Source organism: Sceloporus undulatus, unplaced genomic scaffold (assembly GCF_019175285.1).
Source record: "Sceloporus undulatus isolate JIND9_A2432 ecotype Alabama unplaced genomic scaffold, SceUnd_v1.1 scaffold_23, whole genome shotgun sequence".
NCBI lineage: Eukaryota > Metazoa > Chordata > Lepidosauria > Squamata > Phrynosomatidae > Sceloporus > Sceloporus undulatus.
Genome location: NW_024802945.1, coordinates 307,873 through 330,520, shown reverse-complemented (window position 1 = coordinate 330,520; position 22,648 = coordinate 307,873). Strand labels below are relative to the sequence as shown.

Genomic DNA, 22,648 nt, shown 5'->3' with positions numbered 1-22,648 from the left:
GGCTTGTAAAGCTCTCTAGGAACTAAATTATCCTTCTATGACCTATGCAAATTTTCACCTTTATTTGTTGCTCATCTTAACAGTACAAGAAGCTAAATCTTCCTGTAAGAGAGCAGGAATGTCAATATACCTCCTGGTTGGTCTGTTTGCCCACTTGTCTTATTCAAATGTTTCCACAAGGGGGAGACTTCCATTGCTATCTTTAAAAATCCTATCACCACCAACACCCAAGCCTCCTAGCCTTTGTTTTGAACTGTGGGAGAATGCTTGCAAGCACAAGCCTAAATGAGATGCTAACATTTCTCTTTCTTTGTGGTCTGCACAGAGAAGGTGCAGAAGAAAGCAAGAAGCTGAAGGGGAAAACTAAGAAAAAATGCCCAGACGTGTTAGACAGGAGGGTGTAAGGCAGGAGAACAGGCCAAAGCAAGGCAACTTTGTGGATCTGCAAACAGGTAAGGGCTACCTGGCAAGCCAGTGCCTGCTGGGAAGGGCCAGCTGAGAACTGAGGTATTTTGGACTCCACCGGTGGCAGGTTGTGGTTCTGGCTCAGCTCTCGGCTGGCAGGCGGCTGCAGGACTGCGCCTACGCTGCTGCTGACTATCACCGAGGCTGGGACACTGCTTGTGGTGCTGAGTGCGGTGGTGGCTATGCTGTAGATGGGCAGAGGCATGGACAGGTGGGGAGAGACTGTGGATTCGCTCATAGTACTCTCCTGCTGCATTTTCAGGGTTGGCGAATAAAACTGCTGCTGCTGCTGCTGACTCCGTTCCTTCTGAAATTTCCAAGAGATTTAGCATGGACCATGTTTATGTTAACTACCCACTTTAACCACCCACTTTTGGTCACTGTTGCTTACTGTGTATGCACATATGAATCTCACAGAATACAATACCTGTAGTACCAACATAATCTAACTATTATATGTGAAAATGTGGTCTTAAAGAGTCTCCCTCCCACACTGGCTAGTGTGAAAGACATCAACGTAAACAATATTTCAATTAAAAGGTTCACAGAATTTTCTTTTGAAAAGCAAGATTTTTCATGATCTGCAATGGTAGCCATACAGCCTAAACATCAGAGACTGGGCTGTGGTTCCATTTGCAGAATGCAATTTCTAGATACAGTACAAGTATGCATGAAATTACACCACACGGATGGCAAATACACCTCAGCTGCTCTTCTGCCTGGCTCAGGAGAGCCAATCTGGAGAAATCTGACTCAACTATTGATTTCCATAACACTCATCTTGTCTCAGCTCCACAATCCATTTGATGTTTTAATTCCCCCTCTTCCGCATTTTAAGATATATAAACATTAGGGAAATTGGCATGTATCAACTTAAGTTTCATCTAAATGGTGCTTTAAGAAGGTTGCAGATTTTGCAGAAGGGTGAGATTGGCCAAGAGTGATACAGCAAGAGAACAGGAGCTCTCTGGGGCAAAACAGAGACAAAAGTCTTGAGACAGTCAGTGTGGGGGGCAGGAAGGAGGAGCAAACAGTGTGGGACATGAAAAGTTATATATTTAAATAATTGGAAAGACATCCAGACTTTGGGGGGGGGGGGCTCTTTCCTGCTTTAAGCATATATTTGAAAAGTCCCTTCCTCATCTGTCATTATGTCTAGATTTATTTTTTTTATTAAAATGAACAACTGAAGTTTTGATGGTTCTGTGGAGTCAGTGCATGCAGCTTTCTTGGCTCCTTATTGTTACTGTAAATGTTAAACTGGAGTATACACCAAGAGGGACAGAGCCAATTAAACAACCTAGCAGAACTAGTCATCATATTAGGAAACTTTTCACTTGCCTGTTGGAGGAACATCTGCATGGAATCCTGGGAGATAATGGTTCCAGCAGCTGTCTGGCCCAAAATAATCTTTTCAGGACTGGATGCCACCAAGTTAGGACTGGGCTGAGAAGTCCCAGGAAGTTGCGCTGACTGTTGAGGTGGTGGAGTTTGTTGCTGCACATTCACCTGAAGCTGAGCAGGAGCAGAAGTATGCTGGGAACTGGGCTGGACGGTTAATATGTTTGCCTGGTCACTGCTTGCCAGCAGGTTGGTATTGGAGGCTGGCTGTGGTTGAATGAGATTGGGACTCTGGCTGCTAGCACTAGGGGGTGCTTGGATGGTCACAGTTGGGTTGAGGTTCTCAGTGGCATTTAACATAGCCACTTGGTTGGGCAGGGTGACTCCTTGGATAACAGTCTGGCCAGCCTGATTGATGGCACTGCCAGCCAGGGAAGCTGCAACACTGGGCTGGCTCTGGGTTGTCAGGCTACCAGCCAGGGACACAGGCATCTGGAAGAGAGTTGGCTGGCCAACCTGCCCTGGTTGTAGCTGGATAGGAGCAGAAAGAATATGGGCTGTCCCATGTGCATTCTGTGATGTCAGGACCTGCCCCAAGTTCAGCTGGCTTGCCAGGTTCTGATTGGTGAGGATCTGGGCAGGCAGTGCTTGGTTTGTTATTAGTTGCCCACCAGGCCCTTGGCTAGTGATGATATGAGTTTGACCACTAGGATGAGAAGTTGTTAAAATCTGTCCTCCCATGTTAGCCTGCAGGGCTGACAGCTGCTGGGGAATCTGGACTGCAGAAGTGCCAGTGAGTTGTCCTGGGAGAAGGAACTGGTTCTGACCCTGCAGCATGGCCTGAGGGACATGCTGCGCTGGGATCACAATGCTGCTGCCTTGATTCAGCAAATGGACACTCATAGGCTTGCTCAGGGCCTGCTGCTGTGGCGGGGGCTGCTTGAACATGTTGGCAGGCAGCCCTGGCGGGAACCCAGAGAGGACCACATTCTGCCCTGCTTTGCCGGCCATGAAGGTTAAGTTCTGCTGGGCTTTCTGCTGTTGGAGGGCAGCCTCATTCTGGATCGTTAGGGTAGCATTGTTGGGGCCAAATGGTTTGGGCGTGATCTGGTACAACTTCTGCTGGAGGACTCCAGCAGGCTTGGGCTGAATTGGTGTGGGTGTCCGGTGAATGATCACATTTTGAGCTTGCACTAGTGAGCTGCTCAAGTTGGATGTGACGGTGAGAGGCTGGGAGCCCTGGGTGGCAGATACACTCCCAAACATGGAGCTTCCATTCAGTGTTGTTGTGGCTACTGCTGGGAGGTTCTTCTGGATGACAAGCCCAGCATTCTGTGGAGAGACCCCAGCAGAGGCAAGAGTGACCTGCTGTTGCTCCGGGGCAGTCTGGGTGATGTAACTGCCAACTGGCATAGTAGCCACTTGGGAAGGCTGGACTTGCTTCGCAATGATCTGCTGACCAGGCTGGTTAATTGCCATGACTTGCTGGCCCACCACCTGAATTTGCCCAATGCCCAGTGCTCCACTGGGGCTCCCATTGGGTAACCCTTGTAGGTTGGATATTGGCTGGATGGTGACATTTCCCAAGCCCACTTGCTGGAGAAAAGGCTGCACACTGATGGCCTTGTTGACCACATCAGCCCCTACTGATTGCTGCACCAGTGCCTGATGGGTCAACACTGCAGGCTGCTGAAGTCCAATGAGGTCAGCCCCACTGGAAAAAATCTGCGGAGTGCCATCAGAGGCAGTATGGACCACTGGCTGTAGCGTAGGGAGCTGGAAAGACCCCAGGTCCAGCTCTGCCTCTGCTTCCAGGGTCTGCTCGGTAATGTTTGCCTCTTGCAGGCTCTGCTGGAGAATGTCACAGGGCTGGTCTGAGTTCTGCAGGTTGCTCCCGCTCCCAGAAGGCGATCCCAGGATGTCATCTTCCAAGAAGTCTAAGTCAACACTTGTTGTGGGCTGGCTCTGCTCAGGGTTCAAATGATTGCCAGAGGATTCCTGTACGTGCAGCTGAAGAAGAATGAAGAGGAAGCATAGAGGGAGAAAAGTAAGCATCTCTCTGATATGAACAAAACAGAATTTTTGGATTGTCTTGTGTTCAGCAGATTTATATTTCTATTGGATGCTACCAAACAGGATCCTTCATCTACTCTGTATCTAGCTGGCCAAGAGTGTGCATGCAAATATTTTAAACAACACTGCTATTTATGTAATGCACTTGTTTTCTGAAGACTCCATCATTTTATTAGGGAGAAATCAAAGTTTGTTTCCTTTTCCTCATTTCCATTGGCCTCACCCTCACCATGGCTGCTTTGAATCATAGGAAGAGGAATAAGTCAATACAAACATTAGCTGGAGGGAGACAATTTAAGTTGAAAAAATGGCAAAGAGTTAAAAACCCCATCGCCTCCAGGGACACGGTCCTAATCCGAATTAGCTCCCCTTCCCTTGGTGCTTTTAGGCAAAGAAAAAGAAGTCAGGAAATTCAGTCATGATTCTTCCTCATCCAGCCCTGAACATACATCATTACAATGCACTTCTGACTGCAACTTCATTTGGACTAAGAGTGGTTAAGCATTTTCTGTCTTATATCATGCCTCACAAGAAAACATCTGGTACAAGACAAAAGCACTTCACTATCTAGGTTCCCAAGGCACACAAATGGAAGTTACTGACCTCATTCTAAGAGAAATCTTTCCCAGGCTTTCACAACCCCCGAACCTTTACTAAGCTGATCACCGTGATCAGGCCCTCCCCACCAAACAGAACAAAGCACCGGGATGGAAAAGGACAGCAAATGAAACATCCAAAGACAGCTAAAGCTCCAAATGAATGGTTCAAAATGAACATGAGTTGGTCATAGAAATCACAGCTCTGCACCACCACCTTTCATTGTATCCCAGTATTAGTAACTGTGTGAATGAAATCAAATCATTATGGAAGATCATGCAGGGAATTGATTAACAGGTCTGTGAACAGTCTATGGTGAACTCTGACTGCACTGTTTCCCTACCTCTGACACTTGAGTCTCCATACTTTCTATAAAAGTGGTTAGAGTACAATATGCTTTTAAATTAACTTGTTTGTTTTACTATAGCATAGCTACAAATGCCAGGCCCAGAATCAAATGTAGATATAGGTACAGATTGATCCCCCCCCCCAATGACATGAGAGAAATGAGGTTTCCACTCCTATCAATTTTGCCTTTGCTCTGCCTACCTGTTTATAACCAAACTTTATGCACACACTGTTCCAAACAACTGTATCACACACAAGAGTCTAGAAGTAGGCTGTCACAATGTTTAGTGACTTTCTGCAGTTTTTTAAAACCATATTAAACAAAGATGCTAAATTGTTAATGGCACACATATGCCTTCCTATGTCTTTTCCTTCCTTATCATGCCTGCTTGCCATCATGGGGATGTAACCTTGCATCCTTCATCATGCACTACAAAAATGATGTGTTTGCAAAGAAAGGACATGATGATGCAAAGAGGAATATAAACTGTACTTCAAAAATGAGGTGAAAAATACATACCCCAGCACCCTCAAAGAAGGCACTGGCTGCATCTCCTGTGTTGTCCAGGAGATCATCACTGTCAATCTGTAACCAAAAAGATTCAAATTACTGTATGTGAATGTAAATTTAAGGTTGACAGTGTTCAGGGAATCAGGTTAATGTGAAATGGAGACCAAATGGCATCATTTTCCAGAACTTAGAGATATTACTTAGACAACCATTCTGCAGATCTCTCCTCAACCAGCATGGTCAGGGGCCATATTGACTGAGGGATTCCTGGAGGTACAAGCCTCCAAATTAAATCTTGCAAGTTTTCCTGTATCTGCAGACCAAGCCACAAGATCACTTCCTCTCAGTGGCTTGATTTCTTTCCAGGAGCTATCAATACATTCCCAATTGTAAAAGAAAAAACACTTTTGTTTTTTTCTGTCTTTTTAAAAAGAAAGTAATTTATCATATGTAACTACTAAGTAGTTTTATGACTGCTTTTATTTGCCAATGTTCCATGTTCCCTTGAGAAAAAGAATGGCAGGATAGTCTTCACAGGTCATCATTTCTAGGATTGGTACCACCTCTGTTCTCTGTGTCACTTCTCTCTTTGTAAGCATAGAAGCCAAAAGCAATTCAAGGAGGCATTTTGATTTGTTAATTAAGCATGCAGCAACTTAAGCATTTATAGAAATACATGCAAGAGCAACACCTCACCTTTTCAGATCCATGTAAAAAATCGTTCAAGGCCTGAGGATCGCTGGGGGGGAAAGCAACACAAGGAATGCTTTAATGGACGAGTTGCAGACTTAATGTTTCTAGTATCCCCTTGATTTTTAAAACTGACCAATAGAGGATGACTACAATTCACTTAGCAGCTACATTTGTGTCCAGCACTTATTTATTAGCATTTTGATGGAAAAGAGTAACACAAATATTTATATAAATATGTACATACATATGCACACAAAATGTTTTTTCTTTGTCTTGTAGAATAGATAAAAACGACTTCTTCAGACAAACCAAACGCTATGTGGGGTTTTTTTAAATGTATGACAATATGTGCTAGTCTTGGTCTCTGAATTACCTTGAAATAGCTAGTAAAGTTACTCTTTACCACAGGCCACATTTTGACATTAAACATGAGGATGCACAATTGTTTTCAGCTGCACTCAACATGAGTTGGGTGTTGAGGGAGGACACATCTTTGTGCATGTGTGTAAACCTATGTATGCACACACATCAAACTTCTATTTTATTTTACTTTATTTACCAAGTAGGGACCCAAGGCAGCTTCCATAAGAGCAAATTAAAAATGTTTACAAAAAGTTTCAAAACCAATTCAAAAATGCCACATTAAAATACTATAAAATTGATTAAAAATCATACAAAGGTTAGAAACAGATCAGACATACATCTATAAACATACCCCCTCCCCCAATATCTCAAGGGATGGTGAGGGTTAGACCCACAGAGATCTAGGACTGCTGGTATGTGAAGATGTGTGTGTATAGAAAAAGTCTTAAACTTCACTTTACCTAGCAATCATTACTAACATTGCCGGCAGCTTGAAGAGGCAAAGTTTAAGGCTTAATATATTCCTTGGCAATTTTAGTTTCTAAAATGAAATGGGTCTAGTACTATGTAATGCATTCTCATATTCTTAGAAAGCATATATTTTCACACTTGGGGCTTATAAGTGTTGCTAGAAGATGCACAGGCATTCGTCTTCCAGCTGTTCTATGTGGATTTTGGTTAATGAGACTTGCTATGCAGGGTGGGAATCATGTGGCTTTCCAGATGTTACTGGGCTGTTAACTCCAACCATTCCTCTTAACTGACTAAGTGGACTAGGACTGCTAGGACTTGCAGTCCAACAACATCTGGAGGGCTGCATGATACCCATTCCTGCTGCTATGCCAACCTGCGTTATCCACAGGCATATAACAACGGCAGCCACAGTTAATGATTATAGAGGGGAGTTCACAGAATTTAAATTGAGCACTGATGAAAATTATAGCATTTGATATTTTGAAAATATGCAGCCACAACAGAGAAGAGAAAATAATAAGGACACACTATTCTTGTCAAGGGCAAATACTTACCAAATTACATCTAACAAGCATCGGCCATCTTCATCATCCATGTCAACTGAAAGAAAGAGTTGGAAGCCATATTAAAATGAGGAAAATAGCATGTGGTATATATCATGCTAGTGAAAGGTTCCTTCCCCATCACAGTTCCTTGTCTCACTGATCCAGTGGAATGTACTTCTAAGTAAAAGTGGGTATATTTGCACTGTAAGACGACTATGTGACAGGAAAACATGCAACATCCTGACTACCTGGCCCAAGCAGTCCTGGCTTATTGTTCCATGTTTCTCATTGCATAGGATTGATATGGCTAGTAAATCCATTTGGATCTTTGTGTAAATTCGAGAAGAAGACTTTGTAAAGCGAATAATTCATTTCTTTCCTGACAATATTACCTCGTTTCATTGCATAACATTTTGCTTTAGAACTTCTAAAACAAACCAACACACTTGTGAGTGAACACACATAAATGACAAAATTCAATTTCTATTGCATTTCCTGCCAAGTATCTTTTGTTACAATGAGCATGTCTGGAAAGATCAAAAGACACCCGGTGTATTTTGACTGGGAAATATGACAGAAAGCCATTCCTTTTCCCACTGAAATCTCTAGTGAGTAAGTGACATTATCAGAAGGCCAGAGATACTTCACAGCTGAGAGGAGGAGAGAGAAAACCCTCTGAATTCTGTGGCCGTGATTTTCAATAGCTTAGCAAGGTCAAAGAGTCCAGGCCATCCCTGGAGGGATATTAATTTTCTTGTTTCTGAAAGAATTATTTGCAAAAATCCATAAAAATGACAGCTTGATAGGTTGCGTTTATTCATTAGCTGATCAAAAGGCACAGAGAGAGATGCCCACTTAGTAAATCAACTGGTCACACTGCCCTTTCTTCCTCCAAATTCAGCATAATGAAACCTCAAAATAATTTTACTGAGCAATTTACACATTTGTTTGCCACCCAAAATGTCCCTGTATCCTTTAGGAAACACGATTGTCCCTACAGTTCTGTTGCCCGTATGAAGCACTTCAAATGCCTTTGAAATTCAGCACAATGGGGGACAGACTCCCCGATTCACCTCAAATCTGAAAATGGGGCAGGGAAGAATTCTCAATCCCACACTGAGCTTCAAGGTGTTAAGAACACCCCAATTTGGGTAGGGGGGCAGAGTAACTCTAATCATGTAGAATATATATATATCCAGGGGTCGCAAAGTAGAATAACATCCAAAGTTTACAAAACAGCAATACCTTTATTGACCAACCAAAATGCACAAGATATGTGATGCAAGCTTTCAAAGCTCCACTGGCATCTTTATCAGGTAGAGATATTAAACAGAAGAAAGAAAGAAAAATTATGATGGTGGTGTCATAGGCTTACATTCTGTCAAGATGATGTTACAGTTGTTCTCAGCGAAGCTGGTATGGCCTGAGAGAATATTGAAAGCTTGCATAATCTATTTTGTGCATTCTGGTTAGCCAGTAAAGGTATCACTGTTTTCTGGATTTCTAATCATGAACATTGGCTAGCTATGAAAGCAGCAAACATTTGGGCACCCCTGGTTTTACTGACTGGGAGATGGCATGAAGAGCATCTAAACCAGGGGTGAGCAGCTACAAGGTCTGGGGGCCTATGCCTGGACTGCCAACCATGCAAAATAAAACAAGACAGGAAGAAATCAGAACTTCTAGTTTGGAAAAACAGGTGGGAGTTTTGACATTAAACAGAGCAGGAGAGGGTGCAACCTAGGTAAAATGTGAATTTCTGTTTTGGATGTTTCCAGGAGAGGCAATTCTTTCCTTTCCTTTTCCTGATCAAGGGTAGGATAGTCTGGGATTTCTGGAGGAGCCAAAGGCTGCATTTCTTTATTTCTAGAGCACTTAGGAGATCATATCTTGGAGCCCGCTCTTATTCAGAAAAGGCAAACCCTTTTATACATTGCTCAACATCTGGTAAATAAGGAAGACACAAGGAGTTACTTCACAGAGAACAGTCATGGGGGAAAAGACTCCAACTTCCAAAGTGACTCTTTCTAAGGGAAAGTGCATGTATTATAATTGAGAGCCAATATGATGCAGTGGTTTGGGTGCTGGACTATGACTATGGAGAGCAGGATTCGATTCCCAGCTCAGCCATGAAACCCACTGGGTGACCTTGAGCATGTCACACGTGTCAAGATCATATGGCAAACCTCCTCTGAACAAATCTTACCAAGAAAACCCTTGATAGGTTTGCCTTAGAGTCACCACGAGTTGGAAATAACTTTAAAGCACACAACAATGTAATGCCCACCACCACAAGCCTCAGTGTATACCTGAAGAGACATCACTGCTTAGGTCCCATTCTTCCGAATGACACCACACAGAGGCCATAGAAACCAGGATAGAAATCATTATTCTACCCTTCTGGGTAAAAGTCTGTGCAGCACACAGCCACACTACATGCTAGTTCCTACATCCAAAGATGAAGGTTTTTGTATTAACCTTCCAGCTCCCAACTGTCACAGCCACATACTATCTGCTGCTCTTATACACTGCAATGACTCCTTTGCTTTTGCTGCCAGAACGTCTCTGCCTTGGGGCTTTGAACACAGCTAGGCTGTCTAGCTCCATCCCTGTTCTGTGCATTGTCTTTTTGAAGCTGCTCCTTCCTCACTCTTAAGCTGCAGCTGCCTCTGGCAACTACAAGCCACAGTGGCAAACAGGAGCAATCCACAGAAAAGTGGTGGTGGCAGGGAATTGATGAGTTTTGCCTAATGAAAGGTAAGACAGCAGTGCAGTGTAGAAGGAAGAGATCATTTCCTGGCAGACTTGCTTTGAAAAGGTCAAGAACTAAGCAATTCACTGAAGCTGAGTTCCTTTCCATCAAGGTCTGGGTCAAGTTAATGCGTGTGTATGTGTGCGTGCCTTCAAGCAGACATATGGCAACCCCCTGAATTACACAGGGTTTTCTTAGGCAAGGAATCATCAGAGGTGGTTTTGCTAGTTTCTTCCTCTGAAACATAGCCTACAGCACCTGGTATTTCTTGGTGGTCTCCCATTCAGTTACAGTGGACCCTTGGTATCTGCTGGGGTTTGGTTCCAGGACCCACTCTGGATAACGAAATCTATAAATGGTATAGTAAAATGGTGTCCATTATATAAAATAGCAAAACCAAGGTTTCCTTTTGGAATTTATATCTTTTTGGAATATTTTCAAGCCATGGATGGTTGGATCCCTGGATGAAGAATCTGTTGATATGGAGGGAAGCTTTTACTAATCAGGGCTGATCCTGTTTAGCATTCAAGATCAGACAGGATCTGGTGCTTGTATTCAGGCCTTTCACAGGGCAGTGAAATTAAAATTGGATGATGACTTTGAAAATCAGAGTTTGATTTCTCTCTCAGCCATGGAAACCTACTGGGTGGCCTTCAGCAAATCACATACTCTTAGCCCCACAAAACCCTGTGATAGCTTCTCCTTAGAGTTACCATACGGTGAAACAACTTGAAGGTACACAACAATGAATTGTTGGCTTCTGCTGCACCATTCAGAGTATAAAGATCTATCCATTTGAAATTATCCTCCTCTCTTTGTAAATTATTCTTAGAGTACACTATCAACACTCTCCAAATTAATTTTCAAGGTCTTGTTTAGACCTCCCCGTAAACACTTTTATAGAAGTAGGAACTTTTCCCACGTCACCCTCCATTTACCTCAATTGGTGCAAACTAAGCTCAAAGTGCAAAAGTAGATTATACTCATTTAACTCAATGGGAGTAGAAAGATGAGGAAGAGGTGGAATCCTGCCCTTCCTAGAAGGATCAGGCAAAAACAAACTGTTGTAAACGCTCCTAGCTTGTGTGGTGTTCTTCATTAATAACCTTTACCATCTTGACCACACTCCACTGCTGCTTGGCCATAGATTTCCTAGTTTTTGTGAAATATAGGAGGATATGTACAGGTAATTGTACCAAGCACACTTAAGCATTGTTTCAGATTTTGTGACATGCTTGCCCAAAAAAAGCTTGGTTCCCTTGGTTTCTCCTTGCTGGAGAAGAGTTTCAATATGTTAAGAACCATTTAGCCACAAGGCATCCTCCTGCCTCAGAGTTCAAGAGTGGGCCACATTGCCTCAGAGGTATACTTTTCAGCTCCTGTGCTTTTCTCTAATAGGGAAAAGTGAGTACCTAAAATGGCAGTCCCACCTGATTAGGGGTCTTGCCCCCTGTAATTATTTCTTTACACTTTGCAGAAATTTTTATTGACGTACGTAGCAATCTTGTCACCCAACAAGGGTTTTCTCTAGGAATTTCTACATTTTCCAGCACAACTCTATGGCCAACCTCCAGCAAAATAGTGCTGGAGGACCTAGAGATTCCTAGAGAGAACATATTAATAACAAACGCAAATAATCCCGACCACCATCTTGAGGAGGAGAGACGAGGCCTGGCCTGGCAAGACCAAGAACCCTCCTCCCGACCACCGTCTTGAGGGGGAGAGACGAGGCCTGGCCTGGCAAGACCAAGAGCCCTCCTCCCGACCACCATCTTGAGGGGGAGAGAGGCCTTGTAATTTTTTGTATTGTTTTGCAATTTTTACTGTACACCGCTATGATCATTGCGGAATAGCGGTCTATAAATAAAACTTACTAAACTTACTAATAATCAAATCTGCAAAAGATGCAAATGTGGAGGGCCAACTGTACACATTTTCCTGGCAGTGCTGACACTGAGCATAGTACTACCATTCTTCTGATGTACATCTCCTCTCCACAGAGACACACACTTAGCTATTTTCTGTAACTTCTGAAGTCACAGAAACTTCAAACAAGCACAAGGGGGGCAAATCCCTCCAAACTTCCCAGAAGAATTCTCTTTCCCTTAATGTGAAATGGCATTTTTAAGATCTCTGGAGTAAAAGGTGAGTATATTTGGCTTGATAACCATACAGAAATATACGAGTTGAGGAAGAGGAGGAGGAAGACCGAGGCCACGTAACACATTACTGGAAATGTAAGACACCCCCCACCCCCGCTGATCCTGTCCGCTTGCCAAGTTCAAAGTTCTGGCTTTTCTTATACTTGTTAAAGCTCCCTTGTAAGACAACTCTTTGCAAGGCAGCGGCTGGCTTTCCATCATTGCCTCTCCGCCCCTGGACACATTTCTCATGGATCCTCTCCAAGCAAATCAAAACTCTGGCAGTCAAACCATCTTGGTTCGCACACAGGCCCACATCTTACGGAGCAAGCTATTCCAAACAGCAGTCAAATCAGCTGCCACATCCTCTTCCTTTTTCACAAAGCAGTCCCCACTACAGAATGGCCACTGTTATGTCTCATGTTCACAGGAACAAAGGCAAGCTGTGTTAGGTACTTCTGTAGGAGACAGTGCTGATGCGCAGCAAGCTCAGTCTATAATGTTTACATATAGAGAAGCAGATGCAATTATGGATGGGTCACACGAACTGAGCAGGTGCGCCTTTTTAAAAGGCAGATGATAATAATCTTGTGATGCTTAAGATTACCTCCAAAATCTTTGGCCCACAAAAGTCATGTCTCTGAATAAGTTAACGTTTTAGGATTTAAGACATTTTTATAGTCAGGTAATCTCTCTTGGTGCATTATACAGAATGAGGTAGCAATCATGCAGCCCTCCAGATGCTATTGGACTGGAACTCCAAGCAGCCCTAGTTAGCACAGACAATGGTGAAAAATGCTGGGAGTTCTAATCCATCATCTGGAGGTGTCATGATTCTCACCCCTGATGTAGAACTGTATATGAAAGTAGGTAGAAACAGCATTTCAAATTCTGCCCATCCTGGTTATTCTGTCTATTAAAAATATGAAGACCCATCCAGATTGCCCTTTTCCTGAAAATAAAAACAAGAAGGAAGTTTCCAAGAGTGCCAATCCATCTTTTAAATAGGTTGCGGAGCTCCTCTGCACTGTGCTAATATAAAAACAAACAAATGAAAACAAAACAGAAGACCATTTTTCAAATCCAGATTAGGTCCCCCCCCCCCCCCCCCGTTGTTTCTGTTTTCATATTTGGGGGCATTTTCATCTGGTCCCCTGCCCTAAGATCTGTGTTAAATGAAATGACTACAGGAGGGTTTTGCATATAGTGTTAAATTTAAGAGAGCAGAGTTGTGTACATACAAGTCACCACTTAAATGCATTGGTCATCGAGAGAGGAATATGCGTGTGCACACTGGTTGACATGGAGCTTCCTTCATCACCCAAGTTCAGGACGATCAAAGCAAGCAAGCCAATTGTTCTTGTAAGTGCCATCTCAATGTGACTGTGTGCATAGTTCTTGAGACAATATATTCAACAGGCTTGGAAAGTCTTTTAGGCATTTAGGGCCAAATGTGCATTACGGAGCTTCTGGCTGAGCTGTCGCTATCATCTGAGATGCCGGTTCAGTGAATTGGATGGTTGTTCTCCTCCCAGTCTTGTCTGAAAGAAGCACTCAAGTGCTAAAACAAACAGGATACAAAAAAGAAGCAACAAAGTACACAACTAGTTCATAGAAAAGACCCTCTTGTGAGCAACTGGCATGACTCAAGAAGCCGCTCTACATCTTATGTGCCTTATCGCAGAGTTAGTTTTGGAGACTGCCATTCTTCGGTTATCTTTGCACGTATTATAGAGACGGGAGAACTAAGAGAGAGGGAACTCCTGAAATAAAATGTAATATGATAAGCATTAGCTGCAGAAGACTTGCTTAAGTAAGATGACAATAGCTTAATTTAGAAGTTTGGAAGCTGTATCACAGGAGAGAGGGTCACCTTAGGTTAGTGAGAGACCAACTAATAAGGCCATAGACCATAGACACCCCGCTCATCACCTTTCCATGCTCCACTAACCTTTGGGACTTTATATGAGAGTGCCTCTTTAGTAGTCTGCCACCACTTCTTCAGTGCTTTCTCGTGTATTATACCAATAAAATCTCAACATGTTTGAAGCCAGCCAATTGTACCTGGCTTGTATGGGAGCCAAGCAAGAGGAGGCCAAACATTTCTGCTTCCAATAACTCAAGAGAAGAGAAAGCATTTATAATTGCTAGCAGTGAAAGAAAGTTGGCTCTTGCAGGCCTGGGCACTCTCAGCCAAAGAGTTCCTTTCACATCTACTTTCCCACAGAAAGCTTTGGGAGCAGGGAGTCTGAGGTTTAATTGGCAGCACATCCTCTGCCTTATTTGAGTGACTTTGAATAATCAGATTACTTTCAGGTAAGACACAGCACAAGGCTGATTTGTCAAAGCAGAATGACGTTTCTCTCCATTTTTCGCTTATGTGCTCCCCTCTCCAATTAAAGTATGTGTCCCTACCAATGGTGTACCAATTTTATCTCCAAAACTCTTATCAGTTGCACTCCCCTTCCTTCTGAGCACCAGAGAAATTTAGGAGAGGATTGTTCATTAACACAGAGGCGGCAGAAAGCTCCTCTTCCTTGCAAATGGAAAACAAAATATAGTCACAAGTCTGAAATAGGAATCCTAGGATTTGTAGTTTTAGGAGTTCCTAGAGCTTTCCCTTAAAAAAAAGTGCTCAAGTGATAATGGATGGTAGATCAGAAGAGGGGCCCGGATCTTTATATTATTATTTATTTAGTTTAATTATATGTCACTATTCTCCCTGAGTGGGATCCAAGGAGGCTCATAAAAGAATCAGCTAAAAAGATCTGTACAGTCTAATTCACAAAACTATTACTCCAAGTTTGTAAACTTCACTGCTGAGAGATTTCGGCCCATGGCTCAGAAACCAGGGATGGCTTCCATCAAGAATTCACAAATTCAATGGAAGTCAGTGGGATTAATCTCTTTCCCTTTGGCAACAACCTCCGCCAAAGACAAAGGCTCTTTCCTCTGTGAATTGCAGACAACGTTGAGGTGCCTTCAACTACGTATAAGAGATGCAAAACACCCCCCTTCCCCATTTGACACAGAGGATTCTGGAAGGAGTGAAGTCAGCATCATGCTTCTTACTCAGTTCATGTGTGGAACTGTTTTTGTCTCCTCCAAAACCAGTACAAAGAGGTCAAACCTTGCTCTTCAGTCTCCAAAGTTTGCAGCATGTGCAGAGGATTGAGGATAGGGATGTGTGCGCTGAACCCATGTATTATGGCTGACTACAAATTTAACAGCACAAGCCAAATCTGTGGACAACTGGATCCTATTGCCTTTACATGACTTCACATCTTGAACATCTTTAATTTTCAGTATGAGTCAGCATGTTGTAGTGGTTTGGGTGCTGGACTAGGACTCTGGAGACCAGGGTTCGAATCTCAGCTCCACCACAAAAACCCATTGAGTTACCTGGCTCAAGCACACTCTCTCACCTCAAAGGAAGGCAATGGCAAAGCTGCTCTGAACAAACCTTGCCAAGAAAACCCCATGATAGGTTCACCTTATGGTTGCCATAAATCATGAACTATTTTGAAGGCGCACAAAAATGACAACAAAATTTATCTAGTTCCAAATTCTAGCAAGACGTTTTACAGACAGACAGACATATATTTGTAGGGCCTAAATACCCTAAAAGCCATCAGATCCCAGCTGATCCTGGAAGCTAAGCAGGTCACCTGTGATTAGAACTTGGATGGGTAACCACAAACAAATCCCAGGTGCTGTAGGCTATGTTTCAGAGGAAGGAACTTGCAAAACCACCCCTGAGAATTCCTTGTCTAAAAAAAAAACCCTATTAAATTCATGGAGCCGTCGAAAGTCGTCAGGTCTTTAAAAACTAATAACATTTCAATACGAAAATATTTCAGTCAAAACCACAAAGGTATTTGTGAAGAATCTGCAATACTGTGCTATTTTACTGTTGGAAACCCTTGGAACTGTTTGTTCATTTAACAACTGTGTTTCATTTATATGAAGCTTATCATTTTCAGACCCAGCACAGATTCTCTCTCTGTAAACTGAGGAAGAATAATCTGCTCTGCGTGTAGTGAAAGCACAGGGAAATACAGATACCTAAAAGGGGGAACAAGTTGGAGGAAGGAAGACTAGCTATTTCTTTGCCACCAGAGGAGAACAGAGTGGGATGGGAGACTCTTTTCCCAAGCTCTCATCTTCAAGAAGCGTATTAAAAAAAATGAAATACAAATACAAAAGTGCGAGAGAAGCAATAAAGCGTCACAGATGGCAATCCGTTTATTACCGCAAGACATTGCAGAAAACATCCAAGCGATCCTACAAAGAGGATCGAGAAAACAAAACAAAACAAAATCCCAGCAGTGGTATGATGTTACCTTCTCGGGAGTCTATTGCCTTCTCAGTTACAGTAGCGCAGTCCATTAAAAATCACCCGGAATACTAGCCCCCTATTTACACTTTCATCCACCTATCAGAGGTTTTGTTTTTACAGCTCTTCTGCTGGGGCTGCTGAACAATGAACGGTGCCTGGGGCAAAAAAGGCTTCCCCATTATGAAAACCCGGCATCTGGTATTATGTGCCAACACATGGTGTGTGTCGCTCTTCCTCCCCCCTTTCCACCCTCCCTTTCCCCTGCTCTAGCTTGGCTGGGATTCATGTCTTGACCAATAGCGCTAGGCAGGAATTGCCACAGACCTCTGAAGCAGCAAGACTGCCTGCCGCGCATTCGCAGGGGGTGAGGGGGAGACTCAAATGCCACTAGCACCACAAAAGGATTGTTGCAGAAGGGGGTCTCTGGCCAGAGAAGGGAGGGATACAACAGGCTATTGATGGCCTTTGGTTCGGGGGGAGATGCACTTAGACTGGGCAGCTTCTTTTTATTTTGGAAAAGATGTTCATTATACTGTACATCGTAATATACACATACTGACATAAACCTACTAATATAAAACATGTTACAAAAACAAACCATACAAAACATATAAACCATCATATTCTTTCTTCTCTCTCCTTATTGATCTCCTTCCCCTAACTGTTTCCATGCCACTAATTTTTGAAGGTGTCATACTGAGGATGGAGCAAGTTGTTTTCTGCCGCCGGAACAATGGATACAGGAAAAGAGATTCCACCTAAACAGTTAGGAAGAACATCCTGACAGTAAGAGCTGTTCAACCGTGGGACACTCTCTTGGAGACCGGTGGAGTCTCCTTCTTTGCAGGTTGTTAAACAGAGGCTGGATGACTATCTGTTGGGGTGCTTTGGTTGTGATTTCCTGCATGGCAAGGGTTTGGACTGGATGGCCCTTGGGGTCTCTTCCAACTCTATGATTCTATTTTTTTCCTTTCTAATATTAACTGCCTATCTCTTCATCTATCTTTCTCTCCTGCCATTTACTCACTTCTTCATACCTTCTTCATACATTCCCTTTCTTTCCTGGACTGGGCAGCTTCAAGGGAGTGTCCAGCTGTTTATGTGAGGAAATTTCAGCATGATGAAATTCAGAGATTGCCTCAAATGAGGTACCCAGAAAGGTGACTGTTTTCCCTTGGCCAATCTTTAGATGGGTTTCAAACTCCTCAGCAGGCAGAATGGAAAGGGAAGCAGATCCCAGGCACAGCCGGTTCATCTCTTCAAAACCCCAATATGTGTTTTACACATGAAGCACAGCTGCAGATTTTGAATTCGAAGGCACATCTTTTGAAGTCATCTGCACAGATTTAAATGCAAGGCCAGAACCAAAAAAGAGAAGGAACACCTGGTCCCTTATGCCAACATTTCTACCTCTTGTTCTTATGAAGCACCACAGGGACAACTAACTATGCTTGTGTAATGCAAAAGGCTCAGGTTGTGAACAAAGCTTTATGAAAATATTTCTACAGATTGAGAGGCCCTTATCCAGAATTCTGTAATAGTCCAAAATCCAAAAAATCTGAAATCCCAAATACTTCTGGTGCCAAGCATTTCGGACAAGGGAGGCTCACTTATATTAATTATAATCATAACCAATGAGTGGGAGTTCCAGACTAGGGGCAACCCATGAGAAGGCCCTGCCTCATGTTCCCATTAACTGTGCCTGTCAATGTGGTGAGACTGAAAGAAGGTCCTCTTCTGAGAAACTCATTCTCTGAACAGGGTCATATGAAGAGACATCTGTTATAACCTAAGTGTCATAAATAGCATGCTAAATTGTTCCTGTGAACAGAATATCTCATGCATCTTTCACCAAAATAAGTTTCTGTCCATTTTTAAATGAATATTACAAAACCGTATTGAAACAATGAAGTAACTGTAGCAATAAAACAAAACCCCAAAATAAAAGAAGCAAGGTAGGGGAGAAGGTCGAGAGCAGTGAATGATGCTGTAAAAACAGAAGTTGTAAAGTTAATTTTCAAAGCAATCAATTCTGTTATGTCTCATAAAATTTATGAAGTAAATTGTTCCTGTTATTATGATGGGAAAAGATGACTTTTTGCATTATTTGTTACTCTTCCATTACCTTCTGTTCCTTTTTGGAGGGGAAAGAACATCACAAAATGCCACTGCGCTGGCCTCAGAGGGAGAGAAAAAGAGGCAGGCACAGCGCCGCCATGCCTGCGCCCAGAAGCAAATGAAAGGCCTTCTCGGCATCCCAAGTGCCATTGCCCTAAAGGTCAATGGTTCTGGTTGAACAAGAGGACATCACAGCTGCACTGCCACCAAGAACTCACGCAATGCAAATAGGAATGAAAGCTGCCAATGATGATTCCAACAGTCTCTCCGTTTAGCCCATACTAAGAATGAAGGTGCACTGCTAACAAAGGTGTACAGTCAACACAAAACATAATTATTCAAGATTACATTGTATAACAAGAATTCAAAGATATAGCCAATGGTCCAAATACAACTGAGGAAGTAGACTTCAGTCTGCGAAAGCTCATGCTGTCAACTTCTTTCTTTCATTTAGTCTCAAAGGTGCTACAAGATCCCTCTGCATTAACAAAACCATCAAACCATACATTACAGTCGTAAAAATACGGCCAACAGGTAATTGATAAAACAACAACGAAGATAATAGAAATGAGCAATACTAAAAAAACAACAGAAATGTTAAAAGATGTTAGGTATTAAAACTGGCAGAAAATAAAACTAGGTGTTGACAGTCAGTGAAAGAAGAGTACCTACAGTCCTTGGTGGAAGAGACACACAAAGAGGGAGCCTAACAGATTTCAATGAAGAAGATGTTCCAGAAACTGCCCTACTGTGTTGTGCTAGGACTACAGCAGTGATTCCCAAACTCTGGTCCTCTGGGTGTTTTGGACTTCAGCTCCCAGAAGCCTCAGCCGTCTTGCTAATGTTCTGGGATTCTGGGAGCTGAAGTCCAAATCAGCTGGAAGGCCAGAGTTTGGGAACTCACTGGACTAGCTATGGGGTGACACAGTGGGCACAGACAATAAGTAGCTGCAACACACTTGGTACAGAAGCAGGAAGAATGCCAAACTGAGATTCCAGATCGGGGAAGAAGTCTTTCCCAAAGGGATGAGAGGACTTAGTGAAAGGACTCTTGGGTTCTATTTCTGGCTCTTCTGTTCAGCTTATGCCCTTGGAGAAGACGCTTCACCTTTCCATGACTCTGTTTACCGATCAGAATATACTCGAGGGCCTCCCAGGAGAACAGCAAAGCTTGACTAATGAATGACTGAAAAGTACCTAGAGGCTTCTTGGGATTAAAGGTGATATGCCAAAATCAGGTATTCATAGCAGTGTTAGTTTTGATGTAGTGACAATACATAACCTTCAGGAAAGCAAACACAATAGGGTGCTTTGCTTGTATAAAGAACGGCAGCTGTTTGATATCGTTTCCAAATTCTAAAACATCTTTGAAACCGTCTAAGAAGTGAATGCATAACAGCAACAGATCAAATCACAAAATTGTATTCTTGTGGTGACCTGGATATCCTCCAATCCCTGAACAATACACATTTCTGGTCACTGCAGGAGAACAGCAAAATACCTAACTAGATTTTGGGACTCTCTTGATGGCTCATGCTGCAAATCAAGTATATTTTTAATGTATGCATTAAATCGAAATGCTTAAAATGTACTTATAAGTCATGAGAAATAGTGACCAATAACTAAAGGCACCAGATCCCATCTGATCTTGGAAGGTAAGCAGGTTAGTAATGGTAAGCAGGGAAATCGCCAACAAATACCAGGTCCTATAAGAAGATATACTGCAGAGGAAGGAACTGGGAAAACCACCTCTGAGTATTTCTTGCCTAAGAAAACCCTGTGAAGTTCAAGAGGACACCATAGGTTGAGAGATGACTTGTACACACAAACAAAGGAATAGTTAAGTCTGCTATTGCACAATTGACCCAGAATCAGCTTGGGATTCAAGATTACTATTTTAGATATGCAAGGAGCAGAAAACGAGAGAGCAGAAGAACAACTGACTCATGCTACTGTACTTCCTGTTTTATGTCAGCACATTTTTTGACACAGGACTAACCTCCAAGTACTTTACATCAATAGTATTGTGCAAATCAACTTGCTTATTTCCCAGCTGTGTATACATAATAAAAGGGCCATACAGTTTCAAACAGCTTAAACATGTAACTTCACAATTATAATCCAATCACAAAACTGTTGTATTTATTCTCTAAAATCCTTCACTGAAGTAATACTCTCTATACCTGAGGCTTATGAACACCATTCCTACCTCTAGCGTTGCTATTTTAATAGAAGCTATTGCCATTTCAGGTTAGTAAGAAAAAGATGACTGAAGTAAAAGACTTTACTTTAAATCCCAGCACACATTTTAAATTGCTCGAAACCTGGCACATGGCCTGCTTAAATCATGCGTTGGGCAAGCTGGCCCAACTTTCACCCATCGTGATCGGTTATCAGCCATACACACATTCTTCCCCCCAAAATTCGTACCAGGAATGACTGGTAGACAGATAAAGTTCCTTTTATAGAACTGAAACAAGGGTCCAAAACACACTACAGATATAATCCAGTTTGAGACTGCTTAGACTGCCCTGGCTCAGTGCTAGGGAATCCTGGGAATTGTATTTTATTGCGGCACCAGAGCTCTTTGACAGAAAGGCTAAATGTCTCCCCAAACTGCAGTTCCCAGAATTCCCTAGCATTGAGCCAGGGCAGTTAAAGCAGTCTCAAACGGGATTATATTTGCAGTGTGTTTTGGATCATGATGAACAGTCCACCTTCGACTTCACCTGTGCCTTATTTTAAGGCAACACTACCACTAATTATAAATTAGAGAACTATAAGCATTGTCAGGGGGCTTTTAAAAATCACTAAAGTGATCCCCAAGCTTTTAAATATCTACAATATCTGGATAAGACAGTGCATGCAAATGGCACAGATCTCTCCCAACACAAAACTCCCTGACAACAGCTCAGCCACACGTTTTCCTAGCCAGAAAATAAAATGGCTCAAATCGAATCTTTGACTTTACCCAGCATTGCATCAGAACCCAAAGAAAACTTGGCAGCTCTCCTGCTGTTCAGCGTTCCTTCCCCCTTCTGCTTCCTGCCACAAGGTTCGATGGAGTGGTTGGAACGCTAATAACAGTAGCCTGCTAAAAGCGAGGGCTGGAATAGGAACTAAAGTCCCAGTCACAGGTTTATTGCATATCTCAGTCAAGGTGGCTTACCTGCAACAGTGGTCCCTCAGGTGGTCATCTGTGCACTTACACATGTGAAATGGGTTCGGTTATTCTCTGACCAACAAATGAGTTTGCATTTCCCTACAATATCTGATCGGGGAGTCAGCCAAAAGATACCAGTAGGAATGAGAGAGGGAACTCCCTAGCATAGCTTTTCCAGGTAATGCCATGAAGCCAGGTGCCTGCTGCATTGACTTGCTGGGTAGAAAGACAGGGGTGGAGTGTGCTGGAGATACGTTTGCCAGCTCAAGATTGTCCCCGTGCCCTGAGGTTTCCGGTTCAAAACCTGAGATGGCCCCGATGATGTAATTAAGCATCATGCATTCAATACTAACCACAACTGCTCACAGCTTGTCATTCAAACACACAGAGGCAGAACGTATTTTCCTGTTTGGAATCAAGACCTTGCCTAATCTTATCTAAAAGGTCGGTTCCCAGATCAAGGTGAAATGAGGGGATTATTAGGGTGATGGGGTGAGGAATATTTAATTTACACTACTTGCTTCTAGAATGGAAGGTGGATACATAGTAGAATGGAGGGTGAGCCCTGGCACAGTGACTGGAAGGAGGAAGCTATCAAAGTAAGGGGAGTCTTTGTAAGTTGCAGTAACAAACCCATTCAGTTTTCCAAAGGACAGCAATCTGGATGTTCTATTAGATGGACTGGAGACACACACAGACTTTTCCTCTTGCCTAGGTCTGAGCCC

The 22,648-nt window shown here is 42.8% G+C and overlaps 1 protein-coding gene across 5 annotated transcripts in view; it reads right to left on the bottom strand.

The window, feature by feature from the left end:
• Positions 1 to 22,648, bottom strand: part of LOC121917525 (BRD4-interacting chromatin-remodeling complex-associated protein-like) — a 77,354-nt gene that overhangs the window by 17,603 nt on the left and 37,103 nt on the right. For 4 of the 5 annotated variants that reach the window (XM_042443567.1, XM_042443569.1, XM_042443571.1 and 1 more), the window contains 5 exons: positions 7,420 to 7,465; positions 6,032 to 6,074; positions 5,345 to 5,410; positions 1,807 to 3,816; positions 464 to 772 (listed from right to left, as the gene is read on the bottom strand). In XM_042443567.1, coding sequence (XP_042299501.1) covers positions 464 to 772; positions 1,807 to 3,816; positions 5,345 to 5,410; positions 6,032 to 6,074; positions 7,420 to 7,460 — 2,469 coding nt within the window. In that variant the 5' untranslated portion in view covers positions 7,461 to 7,465. The remainder of the gene's footprint in view (positions 1 to 463; positions 773 to 1,806; positions 3,817 to 5,344; positions 5,411 to 6,031; positions 6,075 to 7,419; positions 7,466 to 22,648) is intronic. The other variant, XM_042443570.1, reaches the window with a different exon arrangement.